We start from the raw sequence: 19,340 nt of genomic DNA on the forward strand, positions 1-19,340 counted from the left end.
CGCATTTGTCATCCCCCTCTAGAAAGGCCACCCGCATTATAAGGCCACTTCCCTGCTGCATTAGGGGTGGCCTTATAAGAGGGAGACTACTGTAGTGTCAGCATTTCCATTTTTCCATGTCAGTACAGAGAGATGCATGATCATTAATTGATATGCAACCAGATTGTCTTTGCTGGTATTGTATGGCACAGCAATACTTTGAAGGTTATATCATGATAAGTCAAACAGTTAAGTACCATGCCACAACCCAATAACCAGTCCAATTTGATGCTTACCCTTCTGATAATGAGACCATTGCTTTAACAACTGACCCACCAAGACTTTCTACCACCAGAATAATTTGCCTCCCCTGACTCAGCTCATGGTGATCTTTCCTGAATTTTCTGGACATATGATAGAGTTCTGATAAAATGAAGTAAAACATTTTGTAATTCATTAATTTACATCACTTTGGCATCCTTTTCTAAAAACTTTGGTATCATTTTCACACTAGAACAAGTCTATATGTTATAGAACACCTGATCTCTGACAAAAAAAATAATAAAAATGCTTGAATTTTTAATTCCTTTACAATGGCACTAGTGTCATCTATTCACAAAGCATATTACATAGTAACTGTGACATGTAAATGTGTTTTAGGTTCTTAGATTCTTTGTTGAGCCTGTCTTGGCAGAAGTTGCACATAGCGATCACTTTGGTGTCCATGTGCATGTTTTCCACATATCTGCCCTCACCTTACATTTACCTTAGTGTTCTGGTTTTCTACTTCCTTTTTTCTATATTATTTTCTAACTAAATAAATTCCCTCATCATAGAAACTCAGAGGGTTCTTGACTTGCAGGCAATAGCCATATTCTTGTTGTCTTTTCTTTTTGTAGCTTCTTTCTTAGCTACATGCCGCTGAGCCAAAGAACATAAATATATTTAATGGATTATGCTTTTATTTCCTTTGTATTTGATTCTAGGGATATTAAATATTATCTTTACTGATCACCTATGTATCACCTTCCATAATGACATTTTTTGTGGAGTAATTTCCTCACAAAATTTTAAAAAATCTGAAGTCTTGGAAAATTTATGTTGATGTACCATTGTTGCCAACAGTGGATGCGAATAAAACAGATTTTTTGTATTTCAGAGAAACAGATGTGAAAGAGGTCATTGTTCCTCGACAGTCTGAACTTGAGTTTGTGGTTTGTAATGGGGGAGAAAACCAGATCCACAAAGTTGAGCTTAGCAACATGTCCAATGAAGATCATACTGTAAGATATTAGATTGACTATATGCTGTTTTCTATATTTAGACTACTAAAAAGAACTATGAATTTTCCCTTCTTATGAAAATTATGTAAGTTTTATATATTTGTTATCGTGTATAATATGCTTTCATGGAATGGGGTACCTGCATGATGTGTAATGTCATTCTTGCCACCATAGCAGATTTAAAATCAGTTTTTTCGGGAGGATAGAATGCATATTCATGTACCAACCACTGAAATTTCTTTTTCTGTTCATTATTGAATTTCTGTGTGATATTTCAGTTCCTTAGATTTTGGTACTTTAACTCTGGAAGATAACACACCACAAACTTTAAAACCAAAGTCAAACCCTTTTTTATGCCATTTGAGCTCTTTAGTGATCCAGCTGAAATCAATTAACATTTTTAATCCTGTTCAAATTAATTACTTTTGATCACCTAAGGATAAGCTATGCTATTGAGAGAACTAAAGTAATTTTGATTGTTTTATGCTGATTGAGCTTTTTATTAATTCACAAATAAATGATGAATGCCTTTAATCTGTTCAGAACTACTTCTGATCATACATAGTTTAACCTGTTTCAACAAACTTAAAACACTGAAGCCAAAACTAAATTGTCATGCCCTACTTACATCAGTTTACAGTCAAGCCATCACAAGTAATATTATCATAAATATACTACACTGGAATCAATGTGTGAAATATAATTGGCAAAAATACATGTTCCAGTAATAATTTGCTTACATAGGAGATTTTGATTGAGGGATGGGAGACACCCTCATCTCTAGAGGAAAACCCTTCAGGCCAGAGGTTCATATGTAGAGAACACATTATTTCTATATGTATCAACTTCCTTGCTGTGAGACAGAAGTTTTTATCAGGTTAGTTAATGAACATTACCTGTTGATACTGACAGGAGTAAGTACCCCTGCATGGTTTGCACAGGAATATTATGTTACTGAGCAATCAGTAGGTAGGACTATATCGACAAATGAACAAACCAAATTATTGAATGCAGGATTAACAAGTCAAGTGGAGCTTGAAAATAACTCTTCAAACTTAGTGGTAGCTGAAGACATCTTAACTCCACAATCGTCTTGAGCACACATCAATGCATAAAACAAGAAAGTATAGCTAGTGGAACCAGCTTTGAGTCGGATGAAATCATATGCCAACCGTATGTAAACCCCATTGATAACCTCAAGATTCTGCAAAGACTTTTAATCAGCAATCATTTTGACACTCTGGTAGACTCACTTCTACTGATGATTTATACAATAACATGGCAGTTCCTTCTGGTATTAAAAAGAGAACAAAGTGATTTATATAATAGCATGGCAGTTCTTCTGGTATTAAAAAGAGAACAAAGTGATTTATACAATAGCATGGCAGTTCCTTGTGGTATTATAAAGAGAACGAAGTGATTTATACAATAGCATGGCAGTTCCTTGTGGTATTATAAAGAGAACAAAGTGATTTATACAATAGCATGGCAGTTCCTTGTGGTATTATAAAGAGAACAAAGTGATTTATACAATTGCATGGCAGTTCCTTGTGGTATTATAAAGAGAACAAAGTGATTTATACAATAGCATGGCAGTTCCTTGTGGAATTAAAAAAAGAAAGTTTTTTTAGATCAAAATAAATATTCTTAGAGGTTGCTAGTCATTTCTTTTTTTATTTTATACCCCTCTTTAAATCATGTATCTTCATGTATCAGAAAGTCAGCTACAAGACAATGGTTTATTTCGGCACCCATATACTTCAGCTATAAGTCATGTCACTACTAGTCACATGACCTTACAAGTAGTTATATAGGCTGCACCAGCATCACCGGTGACAAAGGGGTATATAAATCACACACGGACATAATACAGTGAACAGTTGAACAAACAAATCAACCCATATTATTCCCTCTGATGAGTTACAATAGTAACGAAACTGTACCATTGACAGGGGGTGACTAGAACACCCCAGGAGATGGGAGGGTTTGCCTCCATATCCAAACAGTCATCTTCTTCCTTCAGTTAAAGTTTTAGTTGAACTTAATTTGCTGACATGGTAGATATTCAAGTCTTATCAGATACAACTACAAGATCATTAGGTTTTTGACTTTATGTTGTTTGGTATATGTGACCATAGTTTACATTTAATGTGCAGAAGGTGTGTCCATGGTCATGCATCTAATGAATCATTTGCCCTTCTCATCATTGTAGTCGGGTAATATTCAACCCACTCTTTTTCATTGTGGCTTAAATGCTGATACTCTGTTGTTATTGGAAGTGTCCCTATTTGGCACTCATATATTTAATCTTACATGAATAACAGTGTTTGTAAATCACACTTCTGTGAATTAATCTATGTTTGTAGATTTTCTGCACCCAATCACATTTTTATTGGTGCTTAAATTTGTGGAGCGTGCATGGAGTTCTCTTGTACATGCAGATGATCATTGTTCATAGGGTCAAAAATTTGTGACGTAGGTACAGAGTCTGTCAATTGTGTAGATGGATCATCGTTCAGTGGGTCAGTACATTTTAGAGTGGGTACACAGGTCTGTTATTTGCATGGATGGATGGATCATTGTTCACTGGGTCAATAAATTTATGGAGTAGGTACAGATGTTTGTTATTTGCCAAGATGGATCATTGCTTGTTGGGTCTGCAAATTTGTTTAGTGAATACAAGGTCTGTCATTTGCACAGGTGGATCATTGTTCATTGGGTCAAAAAAGTTCTGGAGTGGGGGAGTGGAGTTTTGTTTGCACAGATGGATCATTATTCATTGGGTCAATGAATTTGTGGAGTGGGAGGGTGGAGTTTTGTTGTTTTGCACAGATGGATCATTGTTCACTAATTTGTGTTTTGTAGAAACCAGGTAATTAGTACCCCATGAAAAATGTTGCATTTATGTTATTTTGAAAATGTCTTGGTAAAAAAAAATTTTTTATAGCTCATCTGGCCAAAGGTTAATCGGGCTGATGGTATGGCTAATGTAATCATCTGTCCATCAACTCTAGTTTCTGAATGCTTAGGGGGCATATTTTCTGATCAGACTTCGTACATAAGCTTATATTTTCTTGACCTACATTGAGTTATGTGCAGTATGCATATATACTAAATTAAATGCAGTGATATTGCATCAGATTAAGAAAGTGAACACTGTAAAAGCTCTATTTCTAATTAGATTTTGATAGAACCTTTTGTAAAGATTGTATCGTCATGCTTTCATTATATTTTAATTACAAGCAATATCCATGCATGCTAATGAGGTGATTTTACACCTTATTGGCTGAGATTTTGAACACTCTAGAAGCCATATTCCTGATCAGAACTTGCATGTCTAGTTTGCTTCATCAAGATTTCATAATATCGTGCCTGGTACATAAAATTGTATCAAGAAGATTTAAGATCACTTGAATTATGAGTGACATCAATGGACATCAATGAAGTGGTCTTACATTTGATTAGCTGAGCTTGGAATATATCTAGAGACTTTATTTTTAAACAGCTTTTTGATCAGACTTCCTATTTAATATTCCGTTTTTAAGATAGCAGATTAGTTAAATTAATTATGAGTGTGAGCAATGCTTATGAATGAGGTATCCAGACTGATCAGACGGTGGGCATTTAATCTACAACCTTCTGGTCATGAATCAAGTGCCTTAACCACTGAGTTACAGCAGTGCCATTGAGTAGGAATCATTTATGAGAGAGATCAATGCTTATGAATGAGAATTTAGATTAATCAGACAGTGGGTATTTAATCTACAACCTTCTGGTCATGAATCAAGTGCCTTAACCACTGAGTTACAGCTCTGCCATTGAGTAGGAATATCAGTGGTTTTAAAGTTACGTCTACAATGGGGTATGGGCTAATGCATGAATCCTTGCAAACTGTGCATGTCAAATCCCCTTGTTATGCCAAGTAAGTGCATTTACTTTAAGGGCAGGACTTTGGACAGTTTTAAAGCTATTAAGCAGGGCTTAATGTCCAGTGGCAGGAACCAGGGGACTAGGATGGTTTCATAAATGGCTCATTTATTTTATGGCCAAGAAAGTTTTATTATGTGTATGGCCTAGAATAGAAGATAATTGACACCTACATTAATAGACCATATAGCACTTGATACTTAAAGCTTTTCTTTCCCTCTATGGTTTCAGTATGTACATGTATGTGGATTTTCAATCACAAGCTGACATATGTCAACTACCCTTATGAGTGATATTGGGCCCACTTGAGCTTCTTGTTACCAACAGAGAAGGAATCTGCCCACTCCAATTTTTTATAGTGTTTCTTATGTTTTATTGAAGACAGTTTCCAAATTGTATTCCCTTACCTAAGATCAGCTTTATTTTGCAGGTAGAAACACCTGGACCTGAGCCACCATTTTACATTAATCCCTCACATAAGAAATTCCGTGTGTCGTAAGTATTTTGTATTCACTTGGTTGATCATTGTTTTACATTCTTTGTCCTGGTGTGATTTTGTTTTGTTGCTCAAGTATTAACACCTGACACAAGGTTAATCTTATCTGGTAAATTTAAATACAGATGGTGACCTCCATTGTTATAAACCCACCAGCCCTTTTAGTTTCTAAAATTACTCAGTCAATGAAATCTGAAACAGCACTCTTGATTCCTACTAAGGGTTCGGTATAATGGAATTGAAGTATCTCTTTTTATCAGAGCACTGTGGCAGGTCTTTTTTTTGCTCCAGGTAGTCAGAAACTCACATTAAAACAGTAGTTCACAGCAGATAGAAATCTTTTCCTTTCTTGATCTTTTATTTGAATGCCAAAAAGACAAATAATCCAAATAGAATAACATTATATAGCAATCTCTCTTGCATCTTCATTTCCTCTACCTTGATGTTACATTTTATTGTGTTGTTTTTGTTCAGATTTGTGTTTTCTTTTTACTTTTGTCTTTCCTTGCAGGAAAAAGCGATATCTTCGATTCCCAGTTGAGTTCCGCCCAGCCTTTGAGGGTGCCTTTGAAAGCACTATTAAGTTTTATGCAGACACAGGCCATACAGTATCTGTGACTTTAAAAGGAGTGTGCAAGTCACAAAATGTAAAGAAGTAGGAACAAAGGCAAAATGTTGTTCATCTCAACTTGGAATTCAGTCCACATTTTCCATCTTCAGACCTGAGTACTTGAAGGATTATTTATTATGTGTCAGAGTGTTGTACTATAAATCCGACTGATTCATAAAACCACAGACATGCTTAGTTTCAAGATATCAGAAGGAACAAGTTTGATATTCCATAGTGTTACATCGATGCCGTCAGACCAAGACTTGTACATGATATCAGATCAATCATTTACCCAGACTAGAACAAATCACAAATGGAGTTTTATATTTACTGCACATTTTAAACACACAAAAATAATTTCAGCTATAAAATGTGAATAAAGCTGAAAACAAATTGTTTGATTTATAAAAGATTAATTTGATGCAGATGGGACTAAAAACGCTTAAATAGTTCCTGTTATGGTGTATAGTATAGACATGCAGATTCAACATTCATATTGAATACCCAGTCAGTCATGAAACATTAGCGGGTTTACAGTGAAAGAAAGTACTGGACATAAACTCGGATTCTGATAGAAACAGTTATGAAATTCAAGAAAAGTAAACTTCAGCCTCATTGTAATACACTTCATTATTATGTGATTCCAGATATAATACAATACTGTTGGGGAATTTGGACCAGAATTAACCCTTTACCTCATGCAAGTGCCTTTGGATGCCTCTATTTCATTCTCATGGAATTGCCTTTGTACACCTCTACTTGATTTGAATGGAAGCTTGTTTTGATGCCTTACACAATTTTTATGGAAGTGCCTTTCAATGCTTGCTGTAAACATCAGCCATTTTGAGCTGGTTTTCATGGCGCCATATCCAAGGATAAAACCCTATTTGATATTACACACTGGTGTGAATGACCATTATGTCAGATCATGTTGTTGCTGTTTATCCAGCTACTTAAAGTAACTGGCTTGTATTCACTCTCCTAAATGGAGGCTGTGGATTTCGTTCAGTACTTTCTTGAGTTGACATGATTAGAATCACTACTATGAAAGCTTCAGTAACTTAGGTTAACACTGATATTGATTTAGGCAACAATTAACAAATTCAGACGATTTAATGATGCAGACATAGACAAAGAACTTGTAAATTTTGAGTATGAGAAATGGCAGCCATGGTTGGTCACATGGCTTCAGTGGCTTGGTGGTGAATGAGTTCTTTCAAGATTTTGAAGCACATACAAAATTCTTCAGTGAAAAATAATTAACAATCAAACTTTCCTCTTAAATCTTTCTATACATAATAGATGTCTACCAAAAATGTAAAGTGGTTAAAATTGATACTAAACATAGCATATACTACACTGCGTAACAATTAACAGGCAGGCCTATGTGTATGGTATCAGCTAGGTAACAAGTGTTCTATTTATAGTGCATTGCACTGTTTGACTTTGGTACATGTATATCAGCTGCCTAGAAATCCATACACTCTAGGAGGCAAAGGTTTAAATTATTGTAGAAATCCATATGCTGTATGAGGTAAAGGGTTAAATCATTGTATTTTAATTACTTTATCAATTTTTTCACAATTTAAGTGGACAAAAAGGACAATAAGTTTGGCATTATATCTATTTCTTTTTTTAAATGTTATTTGACAGAACCTGATCATGAACTGTCAGTAGCAAAACATTATACCCACAACTGCAGTTTGATAAATGCAGTTCTCGCAACACCATGGTTAGTTTATAATGCTGTTCTCACTATGCTGTGGCTCAGTATATAATGCAGTCAACAGCTAGGTAGACAGATTTTCACATTATAAGATAGGAAAGTTGTATAAACATTTGGATATTATCTTTCCATTGATTCAATGCATTCATGTGAAGTTTCTTGGTTACACTGAATTCACATGATGTCAGTTGTCTTGGACCATAGATTTCAGGGAGTATTCAGAAAGGTGGACATTTGAAATATTCCAGAAGAAGAAATTGTAAAGGTAGAATCCAGGATGGCATTTGATTTATGAGGGAGATCATTCTTGTCACAGCCTTATGTCCTTAACACCACAGTTTACTTGGAATTGTTTCTGACCAAAATTGCTAGCTCTTGTTATTCATTCAAGAAGAGGTAAGGAGATTATTAAAAAGCAGTAACTAGAAATGTGTTTAAAAAGAATGTGTATGCCCCACTACAGAGCCTGAAAACTTATCTAAATGAAAAACTGTAAAGTTGGGTTATAAAGTACAAAAATTCAGACTCAACATTTGGTTGTTTGGTTGGTTCGAGAATGTTTTTTTTATGATGCCCTGATTAGGATAACAGAGTGGGCATAATATTTTGCCGCTGACTGTCCATATGTCTGCAAGTCCTGAAGTCCATATGTATCCAGGTCCTGAAGTCCATATGTCTGTAAGTCCTGAAGTCCATATGTATTCAAGTCTTGAAATCCAGGAAGTCGGCAAGCCTTGGAATCCAAATGTCTGCAAATCCAGGAGTCCATATTTCTGCAAGTCCTGAAATCTGTATTTCCCTCCTGAATACATTGTATTTGATAGCACATACTATTTTAGCCATTAAATTATGCACACAATATCAAAGTCATAAATAGATTACCAGGCTAGATTTTTAGGCTGTTGCTGAATGCTTTCAGTTTTTCATGTACAATCATAAAATAGATTGCATTGTTAAATTTGCAGGCTATTACAAAATGTTTTCAGTTTTTCACACTTTTGAACTTTTCTTGTCTTTTGATTTTTGATGAAAACCTTAATAGTAAAAATACACTTGTGGTAGACAAAAGAAATTTGTTAAGCATATTTTTGTTCTCACAGAGATGACTTTATTAGAATTTCAGGCCAGTTTAGCAGTATTTTATTTTTTTGCAAATTGTGTAATTTTTATTACCTCTTTTAAGCTCACTTAAATAAGAAAGACTTGTGGAACACCAATTAAATTTTGGTTGGCTTCTATTTTCATGTAGGTGACCAGATTAGGGCAATTATGTTTGAGCATACATGATAACCTGGGAGGGCAGTTCTGTTTTAAAATTATGTGCCATGGTTTTCTGATTACTTAAAGAGTTCATATGAAACTTATAAATTTCCAGATTACATCTGTGGGTGACTATTCCATGTTTAAAGTGTCTTTCCTGGTTCCCAAGTATGCTTTACTAAAATGGCCTCTTAGATGTTTGGCAATTAAAGCAGTTTATTTTATAGAATGGAAATTTAAGGACCTACTCTTTTATTAAAGAAAACTTACTAACATGATTGAGCAACAGCTAGTTGAATTAAATTAAATAGGGTATGCATGTTTATAAACATGTTTAGACATTTTATTAGATTTTCATGCCTTTATAATAAGTGTATGCCCCACTGTGTTAGGCTGTTAATCTTCAGAAGGGCATTATGGGTACAAGACAAAGAGAGTTACTGGGAAATAAAATGTTGTCCTTTAAAATCTTTAGGTCTGGAATATAGCATTACAGTAAGTTTGTACTAGAAAATGCATCATTCTCGTGCATAGAAGCATTATTTTCTTAAATGTGCATCCTATACTTTTGCATGGTACAATATAAATGAAGCTGAACACATTATTTGTGGTCTCACACCAGCAGATTGTCAAACTCTCAACTGTTATTTGTCTATCCACTATGAGCTGTAGTTAACATGTTTTGATATCAAGATACATCTGTCTGCTTTCAGAAGAAATTGAACTATATTTCTCCAACATGATTATTCGGTCCAGTGTCTTAAAACAACAAGGCCATTAATGTATATTGAGATTTGAAACACACTGTAACAAGCAGAAAATTTGCTACCTGATTTATGTTGAAAATTCTGATTAGAACAGTTTTTGCAACCAAGCGTTTGGAAAAGAGGATGTCCCCATTGACACTTTTCCACTTGTTTTGCCATATTGTGACAGAATTAGAAAAGTAAGTAGCAAAATTCTGCATTTGTTTGTGGGCATAGTAATGGTACTTTTTTATTTTACCAATTCAATCATGTTTGCATATGTATGTATTTTGTGCAAGTGTATATGAGTTGCATCTCTCCTATTCAGTTTCAGAGAGGAGACTTCAAATCATAGGTGTTTTCTTATTTGCATTTCCTAAGGTATTAACTTATCAGTGCAGGTTGTTACATAGGATAATGAGTATCTGTGTAAAGCAGGGACATGCATTTGTTGCTGAAGACTAGTTTTTGTCTCACCTGCAAAGCATGGGCAAGAATTAGGGATCACATCCAATGGTGTTGACATTGTTGCTGTTGGCATAGACAGCAACATTCAAGTTTGTCAGTTACTTCTTAAAATACATTACCAAGTTACATTGTTGGGATCATATTGACTGCCTGGCAAATCCAGCCATGCCAAGTTACATTGTTGGTATCACATTGACTGCCTGGCAAATCCAGCCATACCAAGTTACATTGTTGGGATCACATTGACTGCCTGGCAAATCCAGCCATACCAAGTTACATTGTTGGGATCATATTGACTGCCTGGCAAATCCAGCCATGCCAAGTTACATTGTTGGCATCACATTGACTGCCTGGCAAATCCAGCCATACCAAGTTACATTGTTGGGATCACATTGACTGCCTGGCAAATCCAGCCATACCAAGTTACATTGTTGGGATCATATTGACTGCCTGGCAAATCCAGCCATACCAAGCATTAAAAAATATTTACATCATCTTATGGCTTGAAGATGCATCTCTTTTATTTACTCAATTTTCAGAAGAGTTATTCCATCACAAATTTATGAAAAGTTAGCCAAATGGTCTCCTGCAGCAGTGACACGTCAGTTAAGTAAGCTGTACAGTGGTGGTTGTTTACCTCAGATTGCATCACCTTTCAATCACCTTTATGACCATCAGCTGAATAAAATGTCCTGAGATAATAGTTTTTCTTTCACACCTGCGAGCGAGTCTTACATATGTTTCATATACTCAACAGGTTGTTCAAAACTCTCTAAAGCCAAACCAGTTCAGAAAGATATCCAAGCCATGCCATGCTGCCTAAAGATGATCACAAGCCCAAGCTCAGTTTTCACCCTGTATTTTCCAACATTTTATTCAATGGCCAGATAGAGAAGGTCAGAAAATAGACTGCGAAACAAAGGAATCTTGCACTAACCAATTACCCAGTTATTCTACTAACTAGAAAATTAATTCACCTCACAGAAAGAATGGTTGATTTTTATTTCAGCACAACTGCAGGAGAATCTTTTTCATTTTCAAGATCATAGGTTTATCATCCAACACCATTAGGCACTCTGGTTCTGCTTGGATTATCCTAACATTGTTCCCAAAGCCATTTATATTTATGATGTGCAGTGCATGCCCAGCCATTGAAAAGCGTCACATCAGCAAGGTGCAGAGCCTGTATTCCACCTGGGAATTTTATCAATGGACAGTTTTTCATAGTGTGTGACATGGTATGTAGAGCAACAAGCTACAGGAAGAGTCAGGGCATGGCTCCATCGGACAATGTTGACTGCACAATGACCCTGTCCTGTCCAGAAACGGTTTGGCTTGGTCCACATGTCGTGGAAGGTTGAAGCCAGGAGAGGAGACAGATAGCTCAGTTATGAGGGAGTGGTTTACAATATCTGTTGAAGACCACACATTACTCTGTCAGTGGACCTAACCAGTCTTGAAGCCAAGCAGACTGCTGGATGTGAGATGATGTCCATGTACAGTGGAAATTTCTTACTGGCATAAACCTTAGTCATCAGTTTTGCGGTTGCTTCCTGACGATGGAGATGTGGAGGACAAATATTTGCTGAGTACCTGCAGCCATGGTAAAGGAGTAGAATGTGATGTTTAAGAGATGTGCATTGTTGTGTTGAGCTGACATCAGTTAGCTTGGTATGGGACAATCGAGCCCAGACAGGAGTGCAGTACTGTGCTGTTGAATAACAGAGGGCCAGTGTTGATGTCTTGAGTATCTGAACACTAGTGCCTGAGGTTGAGCCAGCCAGTTTGTGGAGTAGCTTATTTCGACAGCTCAGTTTTGCTGCAGTTTTCTTCAGGTGGTTTAGACTGTCAGTGATCTGTCTAGAGTCATACTAAGGTATGTTGGTGTCGGGTCGTGTTTTATTTACTGCACATTAAGGAGGATGGTTCGCATTTGCATTGTTAAGGTGGAAGATGCTGGAGACTCTTTGTTGTGCTTGCTTGTAGTCGCCATTTCTTGAAGAAGTCTGTCATTTCCTCCAGGCCCCCAGAGCCGTTGGGAAGTAAATCCTAGAGGCAAAAAGAACTGCATTTTTCTGTCTCTTTAGCAAGACACAAAACTCTTTCTTTCTTAATTTATTGCTTCATCTTGGAATCATTTTCAGTATGGACAAGTCCTACTCATTTAAGCCCCAGTTCTTTATTTATCTGGGAATGGGGTCCAAAAAATGTGTATCAAATCCATAATACACTGTGTTTGTCTCCCAAAGAACATCCCTTGGATATTACCTGGTTGGTGTCTCACCTCCTCTTGAAGAGTCATATCATAGCTTGGGAATATCCTTGCCTCTGTAGTCTTCTCAATGTGACTGCAAACCTCACATCAGCCTGGTCAGTTCATGAGATCCCTGCAGATCACATTTGTACTTAGTTGTTTGCCCACCAGACTTTATTATGTACCAGCTCAGAAAATGGGAGGATCACCCCCAGTTCACAATGGGTATCTCACTGAAAGATCAACCATCAGACATCACAGTCTGCATGGATGCCAGCATGACTGGCCAATGTGTCAGCATCTTGTCTTCCTTCCTATTCAGTGGGACTTGGCCCATTCAAGAGTGCTCACTATATGTCAACTCCATGTAGATGCAGCCATAAACAAATGCCTTGCAGTCATAGCAGGAGATATATGGATAGGCATCATATGGTTACTTTACATTCTCTCCTCCCTCCAGTTATTTTTATCTCCCATCATGGGTACATTTATTCCACAGAATTTCAACATGACACTAATATGCCCACCATTACGTTACTAGAACTTTGGTATCCCTGCTTTAATCTCTTGGGTGGAGTGGGGAGAGCATATAGTGCCAACTATATATGTTTATAAATGTTTGTGCTTTTCCATCCCAATGTATTACATATTTTTTTTTCATCTCATTAAAATTTGAATGACTGAGTGGATTTAAACCAAATTTAGTCATGAACAAAATACACTTTCCAAATAAACTTTTTACATTTTACTGTTAAAATTCAGTTAACTTGTTGCACCTGGGGTATTATATTGATTTGTAGGGAGAAAAAAAGCATGAAATAAAGCTTTCTTGTTACTTCTGATTGAGTCCAAGCACATCTGAAACGGAGAGATTTTCATGTAGGTAGATGCTTGTTACATAAAAGAAGTTTTTGATTGACTCATTTGCTCACTCATCAGATGGGTAAAAATTATCCTGTTTTGGTGAAATTTGTTACTTTTTGCCACCAGTCCTTTTTTGTTTATCTCAACTTGCTCTGATTCTTGCCTAAAATAAAATCTGATCTAAAACATTTTGATTTTTCTACTGTATAATTGAACATGAATAGAACCCTAACATTATTTGGCATCCTTGCTCATATATGATTCTACATCAATCTTTGTTATGACGACACCACAGACCTTGTGACAAAGATACTTCCTCATTATGAAAAATGCAGAAATCAGTGATAACTAGTTAGGGCTCATAAAAAACGCCAAATAAATATTTGAAGTTTGTAGAAATGTTAAGTGCATATAATTTGCCACTCAGCTTTTAACAATTCCTTTGTCTTTATGATGTTAGGTAAATGACCTGCAAGGTTACAATGCATCACGTACATAATTAGACATGTACAGTCTGTTTTCCTGGTCATGATTTTTAATAAGTTTAGGCCCAAATTACTTATTCTGTCTTGGTAAATAACTGTGTATTTACTACTACTGTACATTATTTTCAGTTTTAATCTAATATTAGTTCTGTAATTTTGTTCTTGTTATAATGTCTTTTATTTTCAGTTTTGTCACTAACACTTTTTAGATGTGTCACAGTGTCCTCTACATATATAAAACAAAATTGTTTATTTTTTTCACACTTAATGATAATTTTCTTAATATTTGTTCACGTATGTTTGTCTATGAGTCACGTAAGCAAACGTAATCAAAATTTAAACAGTAAGGTGTTATCATTTTGGTTTATCAGTATCTTTGAGTTTAAGGTGTAGCAGATAAACTGAATTTCTCATTCAAGACAGTTGTCTTGCAGACTTGTATTCATGTACATGAACTTTATATGTTGATGAACATCTATGTAATTCTGAAAATCTGAAAGAATGCTATCAAGAAATTAATCTAAGAGAACCTACTGTAGTGATAAGCATGCAAACAAATTGCTTTTCCCATTTGTGTGACATGTTACCACAGAAACTCTAATCAGATATGTATTTCTGTTGATTGATCAACAATAATACACATCATTATTTTCATATTTGTATATATTTGTAAATTTAAGCATTATATTCCTGTGAATGTTCAACATTATACTTATATCAATTTAATGTCATTTAATATTATATCATATTGATACAATTATAATATCAGTCTGATGTCATTTAACATTATATCATAGGGACAGAATTATAATATCAATTTCATGTCATTTAACATTATACCATAGGGATAGAATTATAATATTTATTTGATGTATTTAACATTATATCATAAGCATAACATTATAATATTAGCTTGATGTCATTTAACATGATGTCATAGGGATAAAATTATAATATCTGTTTGATGTCATTTAACATTATATCATAGGGATAAAATTATAATATCTGTTTGATGTCATTTAACATTATACCATAGGGATAGAATTATAATATCTGTTTGATGTCATTTAACATTATATCATAGGGATAGAATTAAAATATCAGTTTGTTGTCATTTAACATGATTTCATATAGATAAAGTTATAATATCAGTTTGATTTAATTTAAAAAAGGCAGCAAATTACATGTGTTTCAAGATTTTTGTATGTTGGTAAATACTATTTGTTCATAAATCCATTGATATTGTCGTGTTTTTTGTGGGAGAAATATTTAAGTTGTCTTTCATTTATGTCAAGCTCTGCTGTCTCAACATCTTGATGACTATGCCAGCTTTTTATCTGTGTGCATGGTACCTGCAGTTACCTTTAATGACATCATGTGCAACTTCAAGAATGTTTTATCTTGAGATACAGTCGTCACAACTGACACTTGGATATTTCCGAACACAGTTCACATTATGATTAATAATTTGACAGTTTGAAATTACTATGGATTTATTATGATTGTCAGTCTGATACAGATCCTTGTGTTGAAACTGTTTTATGATGAATTAACCAGAAAGTGTTACTCTCTTTTACAAGACCATACAAACTGGGAAGCTTAAAACATGAAATCTGTCTGCCATTGCAAAATATTATGTTTGCAGTATGAAATTACAAAATATTTTACTAAATGAGATCATGTTTAGGTAATTGCTGCCATTTTACCTTGTTGGAGCTCATTTAGAATGATTAGGTCATAGGAAATATTAGCCTGTGTCTACAATGTATTCTGAATTATTCATGTTTTCTGTTCCATACATTTCTTGCTGCAGGATAGATATAAAGAAATTGGATTTTTTTTAAACTGTTTAAAACCAGACTGACTATTTTTGTATTTTATTTGGTGATATTGTTTACCAAAGAAAGGCATGAATGTAATGTTCAGATCACCAAGCTACACCTGGTGTTTTATGAGTTTGATACACTTTTGTTACTGGCAACAGGAAAATAATAACTTTTGATGTACAGAATATTTTGTCTCAGTTGTTGACAAAATTACCGCACAACAATGAGTAACATTCATGAAGAAATATGAATGCACTAGTATGTAGAACCTCCTTGACCTTTCCTTCATCTGTTTCATTTTCCTCACACTATAATAAGTATATTTTTATATTTATACATGTATGCTGTTAGATCTGTGATATTACTAACCATGGTGCTAGTTTTCTTGAATGACCTCCAGTTAGTATCTATCATATATGTATGTAGACCCATGTTTAATCATGTTAACAAAATGTCAACTCTACAGTTTTGGTAATTTTTGCAATAAACAACAGAGCCAAGATATGTTGTTTCATTTTACTTTTAGTATATATGTATGTATATATCCCCAACATTATCGCTAGTTGCAGAAGAATATATTTTATTGTAATGGATTGATTGAGAATCATGTTTTAAATGATAAATCGAAAGTCTATTCAGATCCAGTTAATGAAACAATGTAATTTTTTCAGTTCAAGACTTGTCATGAGGATATGCAGTTTTTGTCCCATAGCCAGCCGTATCTTAGCAAGAGAACTCCATGGCAAGCTGGAATTCTTTGTAACGTTATGATTTTACATGAATTTTACTACAGTAAAAAGTTATGGTATGTATGGAAGAGCATGTGAGCCAAAATGACAGCTAGTATGTGCTAGTATATGTGAAAAGGTATAGTAACATGACCTTGAGCAGCAGAGAGGGTGAACAGACCACTTAGGGGAATGGTCACCCTTGTGTTTGACCAAAAAAAAAATAGTGACCACTCATAGAGGTAAATTACCACGTCTACGATTATTGTTTGTCCCAAACAGAATTGTAGACACACCTCTCTGCTGCTATCAATATTGGGAATCATCATCTGAATCATGGGAATCTTCATCTGAATCATCTTCATCTGAATCTTCGGAATTTGTTCTATGTTTCAAGTAATATTCAAGTTCTGATGGTGGTTTTTCTATTTTGGGATTTATGTTTTTTCTGTGTTTATAATATATCATCAAACTTCTGTATTCCTCTTTTGCTGATATTAATTAAATTATTATGTTATAATAAAAATGGTACATCCAGAATCTCATACTGCAAGAACAGCTCGAGAACGATTAGAAGCAATTAAAAAATTTCTTCCTGTCAAAGACTCATTTAGAAAAAATCTACAAGCGCAGCAAGAAGCAAAAGTTGAGTATGAAGAGGACACTAAAAAACTGTTTAAGCCCGTCACTGCAGCTACTGAGAAAGTTGCAACTGTCATCAAAGAAGATCTTCTTCCGGTATCAGAAAAAATAGCAAGAAGAACTAAACAGGCAAAGAAGATTTTACGAGACCTTCCAACTGACATAGCTGCAGCTCAGCCTCCACCTGTTGGTAAGGAAATACTTGAAGGTATTGGAGAACTTCGTGCTGAAGTCGCCGATGTGAGAAAAAAACTTGCATCTGAACCCAAAACAGCAGAAGAAAGCTTAAGATTAATTGCAAGATTTAACGAAGGAGTTGTTGAGGAAATTAGAAATATTGAAAGAGAGAGATTACCTGAGATGATATCAAAAAATATATCTAATAAATCTAGTATTTTAAAACCCGGTCGTGAAAAAACAAATGATGATAATTTCATTAAATGGATATATCGCGTATATTACAATAAAAAACAAGCTAGAGGTCAAGAATTTAAAAGACTTAAAGAAGAAGTAAATAGACTTAGAGGGAGACGGGAACAACCAAAACAAGGAGAGTCCTTCCAGTATCAGCTTCCTCCACCTCTGCAACAAATAGAACAACAACAACAATCTTCTTCGCCACAGCAAAGGTTGATGTCGGAAATTAAAAAGGCTAAAGAGTCACTTAAATCATCCTCCTCGAAGAAAATTCCTTCACCTTTACGTAAAATTTCTGCACCGAAAATGACATTTACACCGACAGATTCACCATCTGAATCACCCCCAGACACCACTGAAGTACTTACTCCGGTAATGCAACCACCAGTATTTAAAACACCCCAAGATGAACCTAAAACAGGACGTGGTTTATGTCCTGATAATATCATCAATGACGTGTCACGGTTAGAGGTTCTCATAGGAGGAAAACGTGCCGGAAATAATTCACCAGAAATAACCAATGAAGCAGCTGATATTTGTCGGCGACTATTTCAAGGTGGTATCATGGATATTGGCGTTTACCGAGAACTTATTGATGAGCTCGTTGATGACTAGTTGTTAGATAAATGGTAAATAAAATAAGATGATTGTGCATGATAATCATCGTAAACCCACACAGGTTAGAGCGGTAAACTCACGATTACCAATCTATAGTGTTATTTACGGAGATGGACTTGGTGATGTCATTCGGGGATTATTCACGAGGATAGCTCCAAAAGTAGCACCTGTTGCAAAACAATTATCGATGAAGGCTATTGATATTGTTCGTGATAAAGCTCCTGGTGCAATTGTCAATGTTGCTGGTAAGGCGTTCTCGGCGATCAAAGAAAGACTAGCACGATTATTGCGACGAAAACAACAACCACCGGTGAAACTGGCAAGTACTGAGGTGATGCCCGCAGACGTAAGTAAAATAATAAATCAGGCTGCAAATCAAAAACTAGCGGCGTTAGCAGATCAAGGACTCGGTGAATCTGGAAATAATATCTCAAGTTTGATATCAGGAAGTGGAACTTCCCGAAGGCGGTGATCAACGTGTTAGACGAAAAATAATTATAATAAAATGTTCAAGCGCGTATCCGACACAGCATTTGACATGGAAGCACCCGTCCTTAAGGATGAATCTGTACGTGATTATCAGTTTTATTCTTATGACGCACGAGTACCAGATCAACGTGGAAGAATTGAACTACAAGTTCATGACACAAGTAGATACTTTTTACCCGCTGATGCTTTTCTTGAGGTAGAAGGTACAATTGTAAGAACAACTAATGCTAATTACGCAGATGCGATAAAAGTTAGTTTTGTCAACAACGGGATCATGGCGCTGTTTGATAGCGCCACTTACATGATTGATGGAAAAAATATTGAATCAATTCAGAAAGATGTCGACGTTGCTACAACAATAATAGGATTAGCAAGATATTCTGATGATTATACAAGATCAGCAGGTCCTACAATGATGTTTGCGAAAGATAATACTGGTCACCCTGAAAGCGATCCGTATAATATAAGACGACCAAGAAATTTTGCAGGAAACGCTGATGTTGATGTGGCGCCAGTGGTTCA

The 19,340-nt window shown here is 35.3% G+C and overlaps 1 protein-coding gene across 1 annotated transcript in view; it reads left to right on the plus strand.

Moving 5' to 3' along the window:
- The window catches only part of LOC149794918 (centrosomal protein of 192 kDa-like), a 76,055-nt gene extending 59,629 nt beyond the window's left edge, over positions 1 to 16,426 (plus strand). The window contains exons 11-13 of the mRNA XM_089964560.1: positions 1,139 to 1,262; positions 5,620 to 5,684; positions 6,197 to 16,426. Of these exons, the coding sequence (XP_089820686.1) occupies positions 1,139 to 1,262; positions 5,620 to 5,684; positions 6,197 to 6,344 (337 nt within the window). The 3' untranslated portion in view covers positions 6,345 to 16,426. The remainder of the gene's footprint in view (positions 1 to 1,138; positions 1,263 to 5,619; positions 5,685 to 6,196) is intronic.
- The last annotated feature ends 2,914 nt before the right edge of the window (positions 16,427 to 19,340 follow it).

Source organism: Sinohyriopsis cumingii, chromosome 7 (assembly GCF_028554795.1).
Source record: "Sinohyriopsis cumingii isolate HCF-2022 chromosome 7, ASM2855479v2, whole genome shotgun sequence".
Taxonomy (NCBI): domain Eukaryota; kingdom Metazoa; phylum Mollusca; class Bivalvia; order Unionida; family Unionidae; genus Sinohyriopsis; species Sinohyriopsis cumingii.